The sequence below is a fragment of the Lissotriton helveticus genome, chromosome 11 (genome assembly GCF_964261635.1).
Source record: "Lissotriton helveticus chromosome 11, aLisHel1.1, whole genome shotgun sequence".
NCBI classification, from domain to species: domain Eukaryota; kingdom Metazoa; phylum Chordata; class Amphibia; order Caudata; family Salamandridae; genus Lissotriton; species Lissotriton helveticus.
In genome coordinates, this window is record NC_136072.1 from 838,888,881 (window position 1) to 838,910,294 (window position 21,414).

Genomic DNA, 21,414 nt, shown 5'->3' on the forward strand with positions numbered 1-21,414 from the left:
GAGAATGTAGACCCGGATCTGCATAAGATGATCTGTGCCCTTGATCAATGAAGAGCACACTATCTGTAGTGCCTGCCGCAGAGGAGAGATATTGGTGCACTGCCTTGAGACATTGAGACTTTCGAATGAGCTGTGAGTGTTTGCCAGGAGGGCACTCCAACGGATACTGAGAAACACTATTTTTCATGGGAGGCCTGAATCAAGAGGCCCATGCAACAATGGGAGCAGATTTGATGGACGATAGAAGCCTGCCAGAGAGGCTGGAACGGACTCTGGGCATAGTTGGTTGCACAAGTGGTTTCCGTGCGATTGCATAAAATGGGTGTTAGGAGACTGATTCTTATTGTTTTGCTGGCATTGTTTTAAAGTAATATTCTGTTTAGTAAAAGCAGAATAAAGTCCATTCTCTGTGGAAGAGTATCCCTTGTCATATGAGAGCATTGATAAGGATCGCCACTGTTTCACCTGAATATATAATAAGTTACTGAAATACATAGGAGCCCTAAAATGTTACTAGATAATTTTAGGATTTGCTTTTTGCTTAGGGTTGTGAAAAATGATAATTTTTGTTTGCAGAAGTGGTCATTACTTTATGTTAATTATGAACAATTGCCCTGTTCTCTTTGTATTCCTGCTCATACCTTTAATGAAATATTTAGAATGAAAAATGCTCGCCTAGCAATTAATTAGGATTTGCCTACGTAATGGCAAAAGGAGGGTCTGAGGTTCTGTAAATTCTGTCTTGTCCTGTGAGGTTATGGTTCCGTCACGATTTTGGTGATGTTGTACCGTATCTAGTAAGTACGGCTAATATGGAGTGAATTCGTCATGTTAACTAGCGAGTTCATTACGTATTCAGAGACTTTGTCCCGAATATGGGTTCCATTTTGTTCGTGCCTCCATTTTGTGTTGCCATCACGTAGGCCTGTGGAGGTAACCAAACGAACAAAGTTGCATGGGCTTCGTTGGTCATGCACTTATTAACTAAGCCTTTTCTTGACTCTAAGGTGCATTGTAAGGAACTGACCCCTTTATCTGAAACTGACCTCGCTAAGCCAATTTCCTTGGTCGATTGTTATCTGAGATTGCTAGTCAAAGTTCAGGACATCGTTAACTTTTAGCTTCTCTACACATGCCTTATCTTGCTCGTTATCTGTCATTGTTTCCTTTCTATGTTTCTTCATTACATGCATTGTGCTTTCAATTATGGGTTTGTCCGGCTTGTGGAGATTGGGTTTGGGACATTCTTAATAATGTACTTTGGGTTGGGTTATTGCAAACTGAGGTTTCTGTCATGTGATACTTTGTTTGAAAATGTTTTTCTATTGGCTAATATTTGGCAGAACTTGCATGTCCATGTTAGGCATTTCAGAAAACAAGGCCCTGTGGTTTATTACCGAAGAAAGTCAGAATGCTGACTATAAAGGAATGTGTGGAAGACATAAGCCTGAGGAGAGTCCCTGAAATTTACTGGACTGTAATGACAAAAGAATATTGTAGACTTGTGTCACTGTATATCAAAACATTAAATAATAAACATATACAACAAAGATATTAAAAACGATTTGCACAATTTATTGGGGTACCTCCCTTTAGGGTACACTCTAAAATGTAAAAAAAAAGAAATTATGGAAAATTTTTGGGGATAAAATATGCATAAACAATTGTAAAAACAGTCAAAAGAAACAGTCGACGCGGCGTTTCGGTGTCATGAAAATAGTTGCACCTTCTTCAGGACATTTGACATTATTGACTTGTGATCTAAAGATTAAAAAAACAATATTTTAGGTACCTATTTTTCATACAGTAACATATACATAGCATTGTTTTCTGTCTTTCCTTTGTTCTATTTTACTCCTAGGCATACTATTTTACATTCAAACATTTATTAACCCATCACATTCCTATTATGATAAAAAAGACATTTAAAAAATATATATAAAATGTCCAAACACTGATTAATTAAGATTGCGGGGGCTTAAATTTTGCCCAGGCTGTGTAGGGATGTACCTTAATTAGAAGAATCATTTCAGCAGACTTCTAAGTTGATTAAGACATACAGCTCAAATAACATTACTGTGTTTCGTCTGGTAATTAGACACGCCTTATATGTAAAGAAAAATGCCAAATTACATACATGCAGTTTGAGCCTCAATCTACAATTTATTTTTTGATAATATTATTTCCTAGCATGTTTATACTACCTTAATGGGGACATCAGTGCCTATAAATTTGCACGGAGGAGCCACCGTAATTTATTGTGCGGCCGTCTTCATATGGGAATATCAGATTCCTCGTTCAATTCGGAATCTCTGAGGACAATAAAGAGCATTGTATAGTCGGTCTCAGTTTTATATACAGTCTCACCGGAAGTTTAATCTAGATTTCTGAGTTCTTTCAAGCTTACTCACCAGTTTTAGAACTCGTTTTCCCTTGAGTGCTGAGAATGGGTTTTAGTTCATCCACTATGGAAGGGCACAATTCAGCTCCTTTCCTCATAAGCATGTTGGTATAATCGGTTTGTGCAGTTAGCTAGCTGATTATACTATGCGTTTATTACCAAACCCTCCTGAATTTCCTATTTAACTATGCTGTCCATTCGATGTAATAAGGACTATAGAATCTTTTCGAAACCGCTTTTGTCTAAAAGGGGAGAAGCCCTGATTTTTACCCCATAGTGAATATTATTGGGAAGCGGATTAAGTGCAGTTTAAAATTAACAAATTTACAAAAAAAAAATGTAATCAAGTTTTTTTGGGTGGTCTCAACATCGGGAAACAAAGTGGGGGTCATATGTACCATTCTCCCAGGCTGGGCTAAATCTAAAACTCATTTCTCTAAAGAAATAGAGAGCTCAAGCGTGTCAATGGATCACGTACCTGTATCTATAGATTCGGCCTCCCTGCTCCACCGTGTCCGTGTCGTCATGGATAATTCTGACATGGACTCGGTCGTTGTTTATATGCTGACTCTGATCATCGTAACCCGGAAGTAGATACATGCCTTATCCGATTATAACGTCGGAATAAGTCCGGTCTCTCTAATGTGTTTATATTAAATTTTTAAATTCACATAATCTTCTTTTAGGTTTTTTTTATATGTAAATAATTAGTCTATAAGTTTTCGGACAAATTCGTAGGGCTCCGATTTGTTCGCAACGTGACCCGGAAGTCCACGTGATTGATTACTAGCTAAATGCAGTTAAACCAAAACGATCTATTAGGAAATGTATTCTATTTATTCACGGAACGTATCATGTCAGAATTAAATTTCATAAATTCTTAAATGCGCCAGCGCATATTTTGAGTGTGTTTTTCATATATGGCGGCCATTTTGAGTTGGGGAATCAGAAATGTTATTTTCATTTGTTCACGAAAATCTCCCTGGCATTACTGAGCTATGGGTTACGTCTATCGCGGCCATTTCTGAGCAGAGTTTCAATCTGCAACATGAGATTACTAGCAGGGTTTCAAGATTGCATAATGTTCACTTCATTATATACTAATACCTGTAGAGCCTTTTTCTCATGTTTGGTGAAAGAACCTTTAACTAGAATTAAATATTGGAAAGAAAACGTATAATATGGAGATGTTAAAACGATTGTCAAAATCAATGTACTAAATTCACCATGATTATTGCTGTACTTGCGTCAGTCCGCCACCCCTGAGTAGGAGGGACCGTCCGCATGGGCAGCGGCGGTCCCTCCATGGCAATTAGGATGTGACCGCCACCCTGGCGATCACATCCTGTATGTTTTACATTGCGGCGGGTGCTGCTTGAAGCAGCACCCACCACAATGTAAAAAACGAAAGCTGTGCATTTGCATGCACAAAGCGGCAGGCACCGCGCGGTGCCTGCCGCTTCGTGTACGCAAAGGCAGGGGGGTACCATAGGTACCCCCCATGTGCACCCCCCACGCAACCTTCACCCAGGGGGCCCGCAACGGGCCCCCAAAGTGATTGTCCGTATGCTCTTCCACGGCGGAAAAGCCGCCGCGGAAAAGCATGACTTTCCCTACATCCTAATATGGCTGGCGGTGTCCGATAGACACCGCCTGCCATGTTAGTGCTTTTCCGCCGTGGTCACCTTCCGACCGCGGCGGAAAAGCGGCGGACAGATTGTGAGACCCACCAGCCATCCTGATTTGGCGGTGGGTCTTTCAGGCCTCCTCGGCGGATTTCCCGCATACTCCGGGCCGGCGGTGGCTTCCGCCGGCCCGGAGTAAGCGGAAAATCCGCCATCATAATGACCCCCATAATGAAGTGAACATTATGCAATCTTGAAACCCTGCTAGTAATCTCATGTTACCGATTGAAACTCTGCTTAGAAATGGCCACGATAGACATAACCCATAGCTCAGTAATGCCAGGCAGATTTTCGTGAACAAATGAAAATAACATTTCTAATTCCCCAACTCAAAATGGCCACAATATATGAAAAACGCACTCAAAATATGCGCTGGCGCATTTAAGAATTTATGAAATTTAATTCTGACATGATAGGTTCCGTGAATAAAAAAATAAATAGAATAAATTTCCTAATAGATCGTTTTGGTTTAACTCCATTCAGCTAGTAATCAATCAGGTGGACTTCCGGGTCACATTGCGAACAAATCGGAGCCCTACGAATTTGTCCGAAAACTTATAGACGAATTATTTACATATAAAAAAAACCTAAAAGAAGATTATGTGAATTTAAAAATTTAATATAAACACATTAGAGAGACCGGACTTATTCCGACGTTATAATCGGATAAGGCATGTATCTACTTCCGGGTTACGATGATCAGAGTCAGCATATACACAACGACCGAGTCCATGTCAGAATTATCCATGACGACACGGACACGGTGGAGCAGGGAGGCCGAATCTATAGATACAGGTACGTGATCCATTGACACGCTTGAGCTCTCTATTTCTTTAGAGAAATGAGTTTTAGATTTAGCCCAGCCTGGGAGAATGGTACATATGACCCCCACTTTGTTTCCCAATGTTTAGACCACCCAATAAAACTTGATTAAAAATTTTTGGGGTAAATTTGTTCATTTTAAACTGCACTCGTTACATAAACTGCACTTAATCCGCTTCCCAATAATATTCACTATGGGGTAAAAATCAGGGCTTCTCCCCTTTTAAACAAAAGCGGTTTCGAAAAGATTCTATAGTCCTTATTACATCGAATGGACAGCATAGTTAAATAGGAAATTCAGGAGGGTTTGGTAATAAACGCATAGTATAATCAGCTAGCTAACTGCACAAACCGATTATACCAACATGCTTATGAGGAAAGGAGCTGAATTGTGCCCTTCCATAGTGGATGAACTAAAACCCATTCTCAGCACTCAAGGGAAAACGAGTTCTAAAACTGGTGAGTAAGCTTGAAAGAACTCAGAAATCTAGATTAAACTTCCGGTGAGACTGTATATAAAACTGAGACCGACTATACAATGCTCTTTATTGTCCTCAGAGATTCCGAATTGAACGAGGAATCTGATATTCCCATATGAAGACGGCCTCACAATAAATTACGGTGGCTCCTCCGTGCAAATTTATAAGCACTGATGTCCCCATCAAGGTAGTATAAACATGCTAGGAAATAATATTATCAAAAAATAAATTGTAGATTGAGGCTCAAACTGCATGTATGTAATTTGGCTTTTTTCTTTACATATAAGGCATGTCTAATTACCAGACGAAACACAGTAATGCTATTTGAGCGGTATTTCTTAATCAACTTAGAAGTCTGCTGAAATGATTCTTCTATTTAAGGTACATCCCTACACAGCCTGGGAAAAATTTAGGCCCCCGCAATCTTAATTAATCAGTGTTTGGACATTTTATATATATTTTTTAAATGTCTTTTTTATCATAATAGGAATGTGATGGGTTAATAAATGTTTGAATGTAAAATAGTATGCCTAGGAGTAAAATAGAACAAAGGAAAGACACAAAACAATGCCATGTATATGTTACTGTATGAAAAATAGGTACCTAAAATATTGTTTTTTTAATCTTTAGATCACAAGTCAATAATGTCAAATGTCCTCAAGAAGGTGCAACTATTTTAACGACACCGAAACGCCGCGTCGACTGTTTCTTTTGACTGTTTTTACTATTGTTTATGCATATTTTATACAAAAAAAATTCCATAAACATTTTTTTTTTAATTTTAGAGTGTAACCCTAAAGGGAGGTACCCCAATAAATTGTGCAAATCGTTTTTAATATCTTTGTTGTATATGTTTATTATTTAATGTTTTGATATACAGTGACACAAGTCTACAACATTCTTTTGTCATTATAGTCCAGTAAATTTCAGGGACTCTCCTCAGGCTTATTTCCTCCACACATTCCTTTATAGTCAGCATTCTGACTTTCTTCGGTAATAAACCACAGGGCCTTGTTTTCTGTATTGTCTACCCCCCTCCCTGTGAAAGTCACTAGGGGAACCTTCCATAAAACTTTTTGTGATTCATGTTAGGCATTTTGCATGTTTGCAAAAGCAAGGACTGCCCCTTAATTTTATGCTGAGTTTGTAACCCTAAGCATATATAAGGCCTCTGTTTTCTGTACTCCTCAGACTGCCTAATTCAGTTGCTAAGGCTTCTGTGTGACGTAGTCTCACTTAATTAAGTTTAATAAAGATGTCTTTTCATATTTCAGCTTCTGTGCCAAGTTCTTTGTATTAGTGAGACCCCTGAGATTGAAGACTTCAATTCCTCTGGCCCCGTCCGCCAGTCGGAATCTGACCTGTAATCTCAAGGGCGGCCTTTCCTCACTTGAGATTACAATGCACAGTTTCTGACATAGTTTCCATGCTGGCCAGTCCGAGGTGGAAACCATGCCAGAAGAGTGTTTTGTGGCCCCCAGCATGGCCCCCTTTGGTACGCGGCCTCCGGTTGGAGTCCCAGGAGGAATCTATGGTGCCCCCCTGTTGATCCCTGCACCTTGTGATAGGCACCTTGGGGTGCCTGCCAGAGGGGCCAGGGATAAACTGCCTCTCCCTTTCCTCAATGGGAGCTTGTGTTATAGCCGGTTTATGGACGTAACACGAGCTCCCATCGAGGAAAGGGACCATATGACCGAATGCAAAATCAGTCAGCCGGGACCGCCGACCAGGTGTCGGTCGGTCCCATGACTTAGTCGGTGATGGACGAAAGTGATTCCGCCCAACATCATAATAAGCCCTTATTGTACATATTTATCAGCTTATTACACGGAAAAATGTTAGGAACTGCATTTCCGAAGAAAGTAGAGAGGTCCACACACCTGAATTGTCATCTTTAACAAATATTAATGTTGATTATAAAAGTTTAGGAATCCATATATAAATTAATAGACAGATGGAGAAGGGTACTCAGACCAACATTAGTGTTACAAGGCCTTTGTTTTCGTCCAGAAAGCAGTGGAAAGTACATGTAAATGAGACTGCTGGTAAAATATCCAAATTGATTTATGGAGCTATGCTCCAGCTCTCAGGGTGAACAAAGTGGTTAGCAGAGAATCTAAGAACATATAGTTTTTTTTTAGAAGAAGTAAATGTATTGGATGTGGTACCAACTGTAGGTTCAGAAGCCTAAAAAAGTAGAGGGCAAGTGCTGTATGTCATCCATAAGTGGTCGGAGAAGGAAGCAGAAAATGATAAAAACAAGAAATATCTATGTTTCGCCAGGAAGAATTCAAATGAGAAGCGACGCATAGGATATGATCAAGTTGAGCTAGAAGTTGACGCAATATTACCTGATTGTTTTAAGAATGTTGAATAATATAGCATTAGCCTAGGCCAGTTTGCAAGAAAGCCCAACGTGACTTACTAGAGAAAGTAAAGGACAAATAGATAGGTTGTGATACGAGAGATAGTGCCACTGTCTGACCTTCCTAGGGATGGGGCATCAAGGCATATCTTTCCATACCATCTTTAGAGCGACAACCTGTCCAGGCAAAATGTGAATGCTGAGCAGAGTCCAAAGTAAGCATGGCAGAGGGAATATATGGATAGACCATAGAGAACAAGAACATCAGATTTCCTTCAGCTAATCAAGGGCCACTTCCTGATAGGTCCTATTAGGCACGTAAACTGGAAAGCAGAGCAGCAGAAACCATGTTTGATCAATCTAAACCAGGCAAAGACTAGAGTGTGTGGAGTTTCAAGAATAATTCGGATCAACACAAGTCACAGAGATTCAACATTGCCATCACTCTTAGCAGTGTCAAAGAGACATGAGTAAAGACGCATAGACCATGAGCAACTAGTGTGAAACTAGCTCTGGCTTCAGCTCGACCAGAGCTCCCACCTGATTTTGCTTCTCTTAGGAAATACATGAGACTGTACCCAGAAGACTACTTGACATTTCAGGTTAAACAGCTACGCCAGGCACTCACTTACTCAGCACATCTCGCTGCTACTGGAACTGCTTTTGACAGATACCTCTGGCTTACTATAGGGGAGGGTGTTAATCTATAAAAAAAAATAACAGAAGTACCAGCAGGTGTTACCCAAGGTATGCATGATGGTCCCAACGATAGTTTGAATGTTTGGATTTGTGGAAGAAATAGCCCTTGAGAAAAATGTTGGTGTCACCACCTAAGGCATGCAGAATAGGTAGTCCTATCAATAAGGCAATCTAGCATAGGTAAATGCTGCTGTGGTTGCTGTTGCTTTGATAACAGGACTTTTGAAGCTACATATGGGCACAGAGATGATTTGCTGGAAAGATGCATAAATAATACTTTCAATTGATCTATGTTTCGCTAATTATTATTGTTATCTAATATCTGAAAATGGTACCTGGAATCTTGGTAGCCCATCCAAACCAGGAAAGTCTTCAATGTCCCCAGTGCTGATATTGAAGCATGCCCCATGCCAAGGGCAGCGCACTCTTCCTTTCGATAGCACTCCTAGAGGTGAAAAATCCAAAGTAAGTATACCAGCCAACAAGGCCGGCTTTAGCACTGGTGGCGCCCAGTGTGACAATCACTTTGGTGCCCCCATGTCCCATGACCGCCTCCCCGGATTCTCTCACTACCGCCGGGCAAAAGTGCCCCTCAACTCTCCTATCATAAGATATTGCTGAACACAGCGCCCCCATGAGGTCACAGCGCCCCTCCACTGGTCAGTGCCCAGTGCGGCCGCACCCGTCACACTGCCCTAAAGCCGGCCCTGGCAGCCAAAAACATGTTACGCCAACAATATCTCAAGTGCAACAAATCCAGTGTTTATGCAAGGAAGGCTCATTATTTTTGCTGTATGCCCTAAGTGAGATAACCAAAATACCTCAAACATAAGTCTTGACACCAACAATATCAACAGTAATAACTGTGTTATCTGCATATTCTAACATTAACATATTAACAAGTTAGAAAGCCATGCACAAAGCCCTCCACATGTATTCTACGACTGCCTGAATTTAACATTCTTACTCCTGTCCCAGATAAATGTGCTAAGGTGGGATTGGACCATTTTTGTAATGTCCTTGTTATTATATTTATGTATTTATTTATGTACGTATTTGTTGATTTAATCATTTACAGGAACGGGGTTGACAGATATAGCCTAATTGCATGTATCAACTACCGGTGAGTATGTCTATCAGGGAGAGGATGTCCAGTCTATCAAAGTGCTTAGAGTGCAATAGGTTCATGTGCTTTTAAATCTTTGAAAACAGGTCAATCCCTTTTGTTCATGTCATAAGCCACTTTAGTGTGCGTGAGGCAGGGTCGGTCTGACCAGGATATTAATACATGAACGGTCTCATATGTGCTGTGTTATGTTATTGTTTGTTACTTTATTTTTGTGTCGTGTTATTGGTATGCTCCTGGTCGATATGGCCAGGATTCTTCAGAAAAAAATATAAAATGTGTGTATTAAAAGAAAAAACATGAAGGGTCTTATTTAGGATGAAAGATCCAAAACAATACTCCACTGATAGACTCTCATTAGGAATTATCACCATCTCCTGAAAGTATAGGATTTTTTATTGCATGTCAAGATTACTGCTTTAGATGTTTTTGGTATCAACAGCTATTTTGACACTGCTATATTTCCAAGTATATATTTACCTTCACAATATGTTGATGGTTGATATTCTTGCTATGTTATTTTTTGTAATACAATATTTTTATTCGTGATATTCTGATGCACAACTTTTGAAAACATGAGGAACATCCCTCCTTCTCCATCACTCACTCCTCATCCCTCAGCTCTTACTCCTCTTTCCTCACAGCTCCTCAACAGACCTTCCTTCACTAGTGATGAACGAAAGTGCTGAAGGTATCAGTTGTGCCCCACAAACCAAGCAATACATGCAGGATATTATTGTGTAAAACGGGGAAGTGAAAGACATGTTTCACATTACTTATTCGGTTGGGGAGATTCCCTCGTATAGTGCCGGAAAGCAGGTAATGATATACAATCATCGGATAACAGTACTTTATACAATATTCCACTTTGGTTCTTACACTCATGTTAACAACACATTTTCAGCCATTTCTTAGGGATGTATGACGTTACAACGCATACTTTTACTCCGCATACCATTACAACGCGGTATTTACAACGAATACCGTTACAACGCATAGCGCTTTGGGGTGCTGGATAGTGGTAAGTATAATTTACTATTCTAACTCCAGTCCCCGTGGACCCTAGGGAAGGTGTTGGATAGTAAATTAAACTTACCTCTTATCCTAGAGCGCCCCCCAGCGCAATGCGTTGTAATGTCATGCGTTGTAATGCCCGCGTTGTAATGGTAGTGCGGAGTAAAAGTTGCGTCGTAACGGGTGTATACCATTTCTTAGATGCGTTACTTCAAAACGTATGGAGAGGTTTGTTTGCCTTTTAATGTGTAGAGCACCCTTTCACCAACATTTTGAGAGGTAATAATGCAAGGGAAGTTTTACTGTGCGTTGGATTATATCAAGAAGACGAGAAACATTGGCTACTTTTGAAAGAAAGCAAAGGAAGAGGCGAAAGTAAAGATATACAACTGACAGGATTTTATTCAATTTAATATATTTTTGCAGAATGTTAATTGAAGTACTGTTGAGAATTCAGTTTTTTCAAAAACTGATTTAAATCTGCTTTCTAAGTTATGTCATAAAACCGTCTGTACTTAACAAACTACCAAAAATGTTACTATTAATTGTGGAGTGTATGCAAATCATTTCCAGCATTGGATCCTTTTTTATTTTGGGTGTACCTACTTTGCCTGCACTTTCACTTATCACTGGAGGAGGGTGGGATGAGGAGTGATTGAGGAGGAATGCAAGCTGGGGTATGAGGACCAAGAAGAGAGGGATGAGAGAGGAGGGATAAGTGATGAGGAATGATGAATGCGGTTGAGGATGAGGGATGATCAATGATGGATGTGAAATGATGAATTATGAACAACATATAATATATAATTGAAGAGGAATGAGGGATGGGAAATGAAGGAAGATGGATGAGCCATCTGCGATGAGGGATAAGTAATGATGGGTGAGGAATGGTAGATGATTGTTAATGCTTGAGGAATGATGAATTATAGATAAGGAAAGAGCAATGATGGTTGATAGATGCGGAGATATGGATAAGGGAGTTTGGAAGATGGATGAGAAATGATGGATGAAAGATAATGGATGAAGGATGAGGGATGGTAGATGACGATGAGATGAGGGACGAGAAAAGAGTGATGAAGAATGATGAAGTATGATAAATGAAGGATATGGGATGATGTGTGATGGGCGAATGATGGTGAATGATAATGGCGTGATGGATGAGAATATTCTAACATGGATAGTAAACAGCTTCAGAAATTCCAGAGGTCAAAGTTCTTCTTGGAATCATTTTTCAAACTTGTTGCAATACTCCCTGAAAGGGTTTAGCTACAGCTTGAATATTTATTTTTTCCGTGGCTCTTTTCTTAAAGCTTTTCAACAAAGAACAATGAAATCAACATAGAAAGATATTTGTTTTTTTCTTCAATTCAAAAAATGCTCTTTGAAGTCTGTGGAAGGAAGCACCAGAAGACCCTCTTCCCAACTAGGTCCTTAGCAAATGTGTAATAGATTTGCTGGGTTCACTATTAACACAACTCCTGCTGCTAAATTAAGTTGTCCATTAGCGTGCAAGCCTTTAGATAATCCCAGTTTAGTTGACCAAATTTGAACCAATAAAACATCCAAGGGCATAGCTACGTTTAACCTAAATGAAATCCATGAGCGCAATTTTTTTCTGATCCTAATGTTTTCAGAATCTCAACAGTAGTTTAGAACTGGGCAGTCTGTAAGGCAGTGCTGTATGTATTAGGACTTTAATCCATGGTCATGTCTCAGTTTTCAGGCTCAAATTGAAGAATTCGTCTGTTCTAAGTGTGAGGCAAAGTGAGCTGGGGGAATGGAGAAGCATATGTGTGAGGCCACACCATGAAGCCAGACTGTAGGTCTGGGAAGATGGTTGGCCAAATAGAGTACCACTGGTGGATAAACAGCTGAAGGAGGAAGCCACTTGGGAGACAAAGCGAGGGGGCAGACTCGATACTGAAGCACAGAGGGCACTGGAGATGGGATAGACTACAGCTTCCTAGATGCCTTTCGCTCTCCACATTTTCACTCTTACAGGCTTTGGTAAGATTTTGTAGTAAAGGACATGAATACAGAAATTTAATGCAGAAACCTGGATTACAAGACACTGAATTTCCCTAGGAATTGTAAAAGCATTTACAATTAGAACAAGTGCGAAAGGCCGGATGATTCTGCAAGGTGTCTGAAGGAGAACAAGAGCAAGAAATCCAGTAAAAGAGAGGATGACTTACTGAGTAATAGTTAATCACCCACAAATCGCTCTCTTATTCATGGGGTGTTCGTGCAAAATGAATCTAAATTATCTTGGGAATGATAAACATTATACAGAGTTCCAGCGTCTTTCTTCAATTGGAGATAAATAACAAAGTTCACATTCAGAGACACCTTCCACGGTAACCGTGCCTTAATAATTATTTGACTAGAGATCACTTTTGTGAATATCACATTACACCATTCAGAAAAATAATGCAGAAACAACTGCCTTATTGCTGGAAGAGACCTCTACTGCAGGTTATTTAACTTATTCATGTACATTATTAACTCCTTTCGGTGAGTCAAACATGTTTCTCTGCTTGAGAGATGTTGGCGGCTCTTCTGCAAACTAGTACACCTGCAGTCTGGGGTGCTGTGTATGGGGTAGCAAGGTTGTGTAATTGTTACTCCTCTGTTGCTGCAGGCAAATCTCTGTAGTCTGCTTTACAACCTGTGATGAATCATTCTGGGAATTACGAATTTCAGTAGAATTAAAGGTGATTGTCCTCATTGTAGGCATGTGTCCCTGCTACTGTGACATTTTCAAGTTATTGTATTGTATTCGATTCGGAAATCTTTATTTGCCACACTCAGATTAGGCCAGACAAGAGCAGATAGTACAAAATACAGTACATCAAGAAAATTAAAAATAGGTCAAAACTGTTGTGCAGTATATCATAAGATTAAAAATAAATAATAACACCTGTGCACACATACAGTGTTAAAAAAGTACAAATCAAATGCTACAATTAGATAAAAATACTTTTTGTGATGCGAATCGTGCCCCAAATGTAAGAGGCAACAGTAAAACAATGTAGGAACTTCCAGGGTGCACAAAAAACGTAGGGCAGCGTTGTAATCTTTGATGTTATGGGCAATAAAGATCGGTTTCAGAATAAGTTTCTTTAAGACATCATAAAAACAGCAGAATAACATATAGTGCTAAGAGCTCTGTTTAGAAAGGTCATCACAAGGGCATTGTACCCCATCCCTATACCACTGGTTTATAATGGGAAAGGTGACTACATGGTGTACTGTGACCTGCCGTAACTTTGTTAAAACAAAGCGATGTTGGATGTTTGTCACCAGGGAGTCAGGACAGGTATGTTTCGAAGCATCCGGGAAGGCATTCAACATAGATTGTACCAACAGTGGGTTTCTTGGCCTCAGCAAGGGCTCTTTTCAAACCACACCCTTAAAAAAGAGGCAGTGACCTCAATCTTATAAAAAGCGAGGACTCTAGAAGAGTTTTGTAACACGTGGTAGCCACATCATGATTTTAAACATATCATTATATGATAGCTGACTTAAAAGCAGTTTCAGTTTTTGTCCAAACTGAATGCCAGAGTAAAATAGACTTGAGCAAAAATAGGTCCTCCAGGTGAGTTAGCCCCACTGCCTTGTGAGCAATTAAGGGTGGAGTTGAGGTGAGGATACACAGAAGATACCTAAGAAAGGCATTGTCCTCAACCTGAAGACAGCCGCAGGACATATGATCCCACCGGCCCTACCATACATGGTAGCGGACAATGGTCTAGCCTTATATGTATTATCTATTTACCTAATAGAGCAGCTACAAAGTTTACTGGAGAACCTGAAAGCTCTGTCACACACTTTACTCATTTTAGATCGAGCTTTTTGTATGTGTTGAGACCATCAACCATTACTAGAAAAAAGAATGCCCAGAAAACAAAATGAATTAAGCTTCACAATAGGACTGCACTTGATAAAAAAAGTCCTACACTTCTGAGTATTTTTCTTGCAAAATATTGGGAATGTTTTGCCTTTATTATTCTTTAATTTTCTGATATCTATAAATTCAGCGATGGTATCCATGACCCTCTGCAGACTGACAGCGGTCATATCGCGTTGTCAGCATACAGAAGCACGAGGACTGGGGGTCCAGCGACTATGGATGCATTGGCCTGTAGGGTCCAAAGGGCACCATCAACGGAGTTTATTTTGAGAGAGAATAAGAATCAGGCCAGAACGCAGCTCTATCTGACTCCCCTCTTAATTCTAACCGAGGGGTAACACTCCCCGATGGGGCCATATCGAACCCGGGCAGATACATTCTCGTACAACCAGGTAAGAAAAAAAACAATATTAGTAGGGACCCCAAGTGAAATCAAAGTATGCCACATAATCGAGTGGTCCACCAGGTCAAAGGCGCTACTGAAATCAGCAAAGCATAAGTGAAGAGAACCTGACTTAGCCTTGGTAGATTTCCAGGTGCGCAGGTCTAAATTTACACACCTTTACACTGTCCCCAGTTCCCTCTTGATACCATACTGTGTTTCTGAAAAAAATCGAATTATCGTAAGCCCACTGCCTCAATCTCTGCAGAAGAGCCCTGCCCAACAATTTTGCAGAAGATTCCAAAAGGGAGATAGGGTGATAACACTTCAGGTCTCATCTATCCCACTTCTTAAAAATTAGCATAATGATGGAATCAGCCCAGTTAGAAGTAATTATGCCCTCTGCCGCCGCATTAAACACTTGAGCCAAAAGGAGGCCCCACACCCCTCCAGTAGCTTTATAAGCATCGACACAGCCCATAAGGCCTGTGAGCTTTGCCCTTCACACTACTTCCCAGAGCTAAAAGCCCTCACCCAAGGTGAATACGGAGGCCTGCTGGCATAAAGATTGATACTTTTATGTATGTCCACTTTTGCCGACTGACCTAACTCTGGATCATTACAAATGGGTGGATCAACAAGCTTTACAAAATGGTCAACCCATACTTGAAGAGGAACAAACGATGTTATTTCAGGGGCAGAATCATTTTTGATAAAAAGAGCATTGATCATGCTCCAAAACAAAGTGACATCATTGGTCTCTGTTTCCTGAACAAAATTCAGCCAGACCTCTTCCCTAAGCACCTTTTTCCTAGAGGCTAAAGCCTCACTACACTTAATTGCATAATAACATAATGGTCCCTGGAGAGCTATGCAAAACAATCCGCAGTATCTTGGATGCTTGTGTACATGAATGGTCAAACAAATAGGGTCTCCGAGTGGTCCTAGATCTAGGGTAACGTTTCAAAAAATTAATAAACGCCCTGTAAAGTGTTTCAAAAGCGTGAACAAACCCAACATGGTCCAACTCAGTGCCCAAGCAATAGTTGAACTCTGTTGCACTCGTAGATAGCTGCCTCCGCGTTAAACACATAGGATCAAGAGAAGATGTTTGTGAAAGTGGCAAGTCCAATGATGAAAAGAGATAAATTAGCCACACCGCTCCAAACCACTATAGAATCAATATTTGGACAAATATCAAACTTCAGCTCCAAGGTTGTCGATGCTGGAGATTATGGAGCGCTGCAAAGGTAGAATATTGGAACAGCAATATTCTCCTACCATGACCCTGTGAATGTGCATTGCTGCCATGAGTGGCCCATGAAGTAATTCTCTCATGTTTTCACCCTTTTTAGGTCTCACCCAGTGGCGTAGCTAGTCCTTTTGCCTCCTGCATTTGCCGCCTACGGCAGCCAAATGTAAGGGCGGAGTGTGCTAGCGATTCCCCCTTGACTGCCGCAGGTAGGAGCACGGGGGAAAGGCTGCTGCCCCCCCTTGCTATGCCACTGGTCTCACCTGCGACAGCATATGTTGTTGCATTTGCTCTCACTTGCAAGAGATACTGTATGCAACAAGGGGCATGCGCCCACCCATTGCTTAACATTTTTTGGCTTCATTGTCACTCTTATCTGCTACTTAATTGGCCACTATTGTTGTTTTCACTTTCTCTTCTTTCGGCTGGAGGAAGGATCAAGTACTGATTGCTTCAATTTGATTGCTTTCCTTCTGCTGGTCGTGCTGTGATTGTGGTGCTACTTGATAAAATAGGGCAAATAGAATGGGTTGAACGCAAGAATGTGCCTAAGTTCACATCAAGAGCAAATACAACATCACTACGAGTAGAGTCAAACACATTGTTGTAAAAATGTATTATCACTAGATCAGACTCCCCGCCAAAAGACAATAACACAAACTGGTAACAATAACAGACCTTCTAATAATAACTAGAAACAAATTGGAAATTAACATCTGAAAGCCACCTTTAGCACAACCTGACAGAGAAGGTGTTGCAGCAGTAATTAAAGAAGAAACCCCTTCAATATGCATAGGTTCCGCACACCAGGCTTCCTGAAGGCAGATTATGTGGGAGGGAGCAGTGATGTTAAGACAATCTGGGACTGTTTAATTATTTTGAAGCACGGAAATGTACCAAGAAGTGAAATAACAAGACCCATTATAGCCTGTGTGAGCAGGTGTTGGAGCTAAAGGAGAAAGTGCTGGCTGAGTCACCTTAGCTGACGGGGGAGGGGTAGGAGAAACAAGTACAATGAGATTGACTACAGGATTGCAGTTAGAACAAAAAAAGGTGAGATGTGGAGAAGGTAGGACTGTCTATAGAGTATGGTTGAAGAGTGCCCTCAAAATCAGGACATCAATCAGCAGTCTGCAGATCATTCAGGGCTTCAAACCTATTTATAAGGGGGAGAGAAAAAGGACAGTTAGCAAAGGTAAACTAATCAGAGGATGAATGATCAGACCCATAGGGTACTTGAATCAAGTGATGATAAAAAAGGCCCAGGGGGAGAAGCTTAATATTACCTGAATTTGAGAAGTGAGGCGAAGACCTATGCAAGATTTCCCCACAGACCTAGGATGCTTAAAGTAAATGGTAACGCCGCCCCCCCTCAAATGTATTTTTAGATGGACCATCCACACAGCCCTATGTGTCAACAGGATTTAGTCAGCTTTGGAGACTGGGAAAATAAACTTGCACTGCAGCCAGTGGAGAACTTTATTCCTTAGCTGGGCTGACGACTCAGTAGTGCCCTGAGGCAGAGGCGGGATATTTAGCATTATCATAACATAAGTAGAGCAGGTGGGAGGTCCAATAATAGTGACCGCATTGGATCACCCACCCTCATGTTTTTTGTACCCTAGTATTCCCCGTATACTGGGGTAAACTACCCATGGAAGCTTTTGGAGCCAGTGAGCAATTAGTAAGCATAACCGGGTAACTAACATCAGCCATTTGGGGAGGGGGTTGCAAAACCACCACAGGACCAGAGATCTACCCAAACTCAGCTCGCCCACCAGAATATGGTGGACCTCTCATACTGCAAGACCCAGACCCAGCTAGGGATTTGCAGTGTTGTAGAAGATGACAATGTGGGATAGGCTGAGAACTATCTGACTGACATGAGGGCTGTTAAAAGGGAGATTATGATCATTTTAAGGCAACTCGGGCACAAGCGTGAGGCTCCGGGCACCGGCATGTGAGTGGGGTGGGCTGCTGGATGAACAGAAGAAGTGGGGGAGTCTTACCTTGATATTAAGTCAAATTTCTTCAATAGATCCCAACCCGGTGCAGATAGGAGCAGACTTTAGACCACACCCCTCACGCTGTCCAGTAATTTACCCTGGAAAATGTCCAAGTCCGCAGCGCTGATCTCAGTAGAACCTGCTGGGCTGGAATCAAGGTGTGATTTCCTTGACCCCAGCGTCTTTTTCATTTGGCTGAAGGGCCATTATTGAGGGGCGTTGTTAAAGCCTCACCAGTGATCTGTCTGGGGTCAGCAGCAAGAGCTTAAGTAGGAAGCCATGATACAGACCCGTGCCCCTGGCCGTGCACTTGAGCAGTGCCCCATGCAACTTGAAAGCCTGTCTCTGGAGGCAAAGTTGACCCAGGACTTGCAGCCATAGTGACGGATAGACGGCACTCAACATGTTCTATTTACTAGATGAAGGCGCCCGCTGTGCGTTTAATGAACCCATCCAGGGAACAAGATTTAAAACTGGGCTTGACAGGTGCAGAGGCTAAGCCCTTCATCATCACAGGTAATAAAACAACATAGAAAACAATAAAACAACAGTACCTTGAGGTCTTAACGACATCCAAGGGGTGTGGCCAACTGGGCTCTGACAGGTCTAGACAGGCCTGCTTTTGGCCCCAGCACGTCCCACGCGCATCCCCCACCTCGGGAGAAGCAACGCGCTTTTAAACTCTGGTTGCAGCATGTGTGAGGCCCTTCTTCCTAGCTAACATTCAAAGGAATGCTGGGAGACGTAGTCCCACCCCAGCCAGACAAAACAAAGTCTGTGCAAGTTCCTGCACTGCAGGAGAAGCGAATCACTTATAAGCGCTGGTTGCAGTGGTAAACAACCTTTACAACAAAACTTTTACAACAACCTACCATTACAACGCAACTTTTACAACGCAAACTATTACAACGCATTGCTCTGGGGGGCGCTCTAGGATAGGGAATAGGTTAATTTACTATCCAATAACCTTCCCTACTATCCACGGGGACTGGAGTTGGAATAGTAAATTAAACTATTCACTATCCAGCCCTAAAAGCATTATGCGTTGTAATGGTATGCGTTGTAAAAACCGCGTTGTAAAGGTAGGCGTTGTAAAAGTATGCGTTGTAACGTCATACATCCGTTGCAGTGTGCGGACAGCTCCTCTTCTTCGCCAACACACAAAGGAATGCTGGGGGATGTAGACCCACCCCAGCCATCCAGCTAAAAAATTCATATTTACCAGCTACCCTAAGCGGTGGCGAATGTAAGCAAGGGGACCAGTGCAGCGGGCCAGAAGGGGTGTGAATGGCTCAGGAGCATTACATGCCCTCAACTACCCTTGCTGTGGAAGAGTATCGGGAAGGAGCTGGGAAATGAGCCTGGGCTGCTCTTGCAGCCCAAGCCTTAAGCTTTTAGCAAACAAATTTTGTGTCCAGTAAAATTGTGCCATGTGTTCTATCACCCAGAAAATTCAGGTGAAGGAACGTTGGGCCATTTATATGAGTAGAGCAGTATCTCACCTATGTCTCAGCCTTTTCAATCAGGGTCCACCTCACTAACGAGGACTAACTAAGCTGAACCCGGTCTTTGGTTGCTTGTGTTCCCATCTGGACCTGGTCTTGCAAATTGGACTGATCTGTCGTATTGGATCAATTAACTCTCTCTGTCTAGAGTGGCACTGTAGGTGACAAAAAGTTGACTGGAGCACTGGCCTTTAGATTGCCAGTGGCTGAGAATAATTCAAGCATTCCACCCATCACCTTTGTGTTTTACTTAATGACACTCTTGGCAGTCAGCCTGCACAAGTCACCAATGCCGTCTGGTCCATTATCACCTTTTTTGATGTCCTGCCGTTGTGGTTTATAAACAATATTAGCATGCTCTTGTGCAACGACGATACACTGATTTCAGATGGAGGTGCAGCATTTTGAACACACACTGCAAGATGAAAACATAAAAACACTCACCTTTGACAAGAGGTGCCCCATAGTGTGGACACTTGTGTCCTGTGGCATAGTACTCCCCATTCTGCTTGATCAGGAGGGCTTTTCCACACCCAAGATCCACCTCCCGCATCCTGGAGAGAAACAGAAGAGCAACTGAGATTTATTGCAACAAAATGCAAGTTACACTCCAGAAAAATGGAGTGAAGGACGTTGGTAGTGTTGTGTGAGCCTGTTGCAGTGTGTATATATGTGCAATTATTTGTGTCGGATTTTGTGTGAGAATTTGAGTGTGAGTGTATATACATGTTTGTGTGTCTATGCATGTGGGTGTGTGTGTTTGTGATATTGTACGAATAACAGTATGTGAGTGAGAGTGTATGGGATCAAGAGCTATTGTGATGAGATATCTGCTCAAATTTTCCTGGGATCGCTAACCTTTGTGGCCTATTCACAAAGGACCTCCGCACTTGCGGAGGGGTCTCAAGTATGAGGAACCAGGTGAACAGCCTTTACAATGAAACTTTTACAATACACTACCTTTACAACGCACCTTTTACAACGCAAACTATTACAACGCATTGCTCTGGGGGGCGCTCTAGGATAGGGAATAGGTTAATTTACTATCCAATAACCTTCCCTAGTGTCCACGGGGACTGGAGTTGGAATAGTAAATTAAACTATTCACTATCCAGCACCCCAAAGCACTATGCGTTGTAATGGACTGCGTTGTAATACTTACGTTGTAAAGGCATGCGATGTAAATGCATGCGTTGTAATGTCATACATCCGAGGAACTACAATGTGTAGGTTCCACCACAACTGTGGGGCCACCGTGCTGGATGATTGAGGCCCTTTGTGAATTGGGCCCTTTGTGATCCTTTTTCCTGACTCTGGACATCTAACACTCTCTATACATTTTCCATTGCCAGTAGAAGGGTGTGGCAGAGACTTGTGTTTGTTGCCCCTGAGTGCTCAGAAACATTTTAACCTTTGCTGCACTTACGTTAGGCCTGCTTTGTATCCATCCATCAATAAAGCTAGTCCTCAAGTGAGTCAGTAACTTAGAAAAAGTGATTATATTGGTATGTCCCATCATGCCACATCTTTTGGCTGCCTTACTTCCAAGGTCAGGAAAAGCCTCCCGCCCCTTCTCTGCAGACCACACAATCCGATGTAAATCTTGAAGATGCTAAAAAAGATGACGTTGTTCACTCCTTTTGCCCCTTGTTACCTTTCCGGTTGCCTGTGCCGCATGAATTGGGCCTCCTAGCGCTGGGAACCACCGGGAGTGGCTAAGTGCTTTAAGAAATCCTAGACCAACCTGTCCTATAAGCACAAGAGC

At 41.7% G+C, this 21,414-nt stretch overlaps 1 protein-coding gene across 2 annotated transcripts in view; it reads right to left on the minus strand.

The window, feature by feature from the left end:
* The window catches only part of AIFM3 (AIF family member 3), a 337,117-nt gene that overhangs the window by 198,116 nt on the left and 117,587 nt on the right, over positions 1-21,414 (minus strand). For both annotated transcript variants that reach the window (XM_078667038.1, XM_078667037.1), the window contains exons 4-5: positions 20,094-20,203; positions 8,787-8,896 (exon numbers count right to left, since the gene is read on the minus strand). In XM_078667038.1, coding sequence (XP_078523164.1) covers positions 8,787-8,896; positions 20,094-20,203 — 220 coding nt within the window. The remainder of the gene's footprint in view (positions 1-8,786; positions 8,897-20,093; positions 20,204-21,414) is intronic.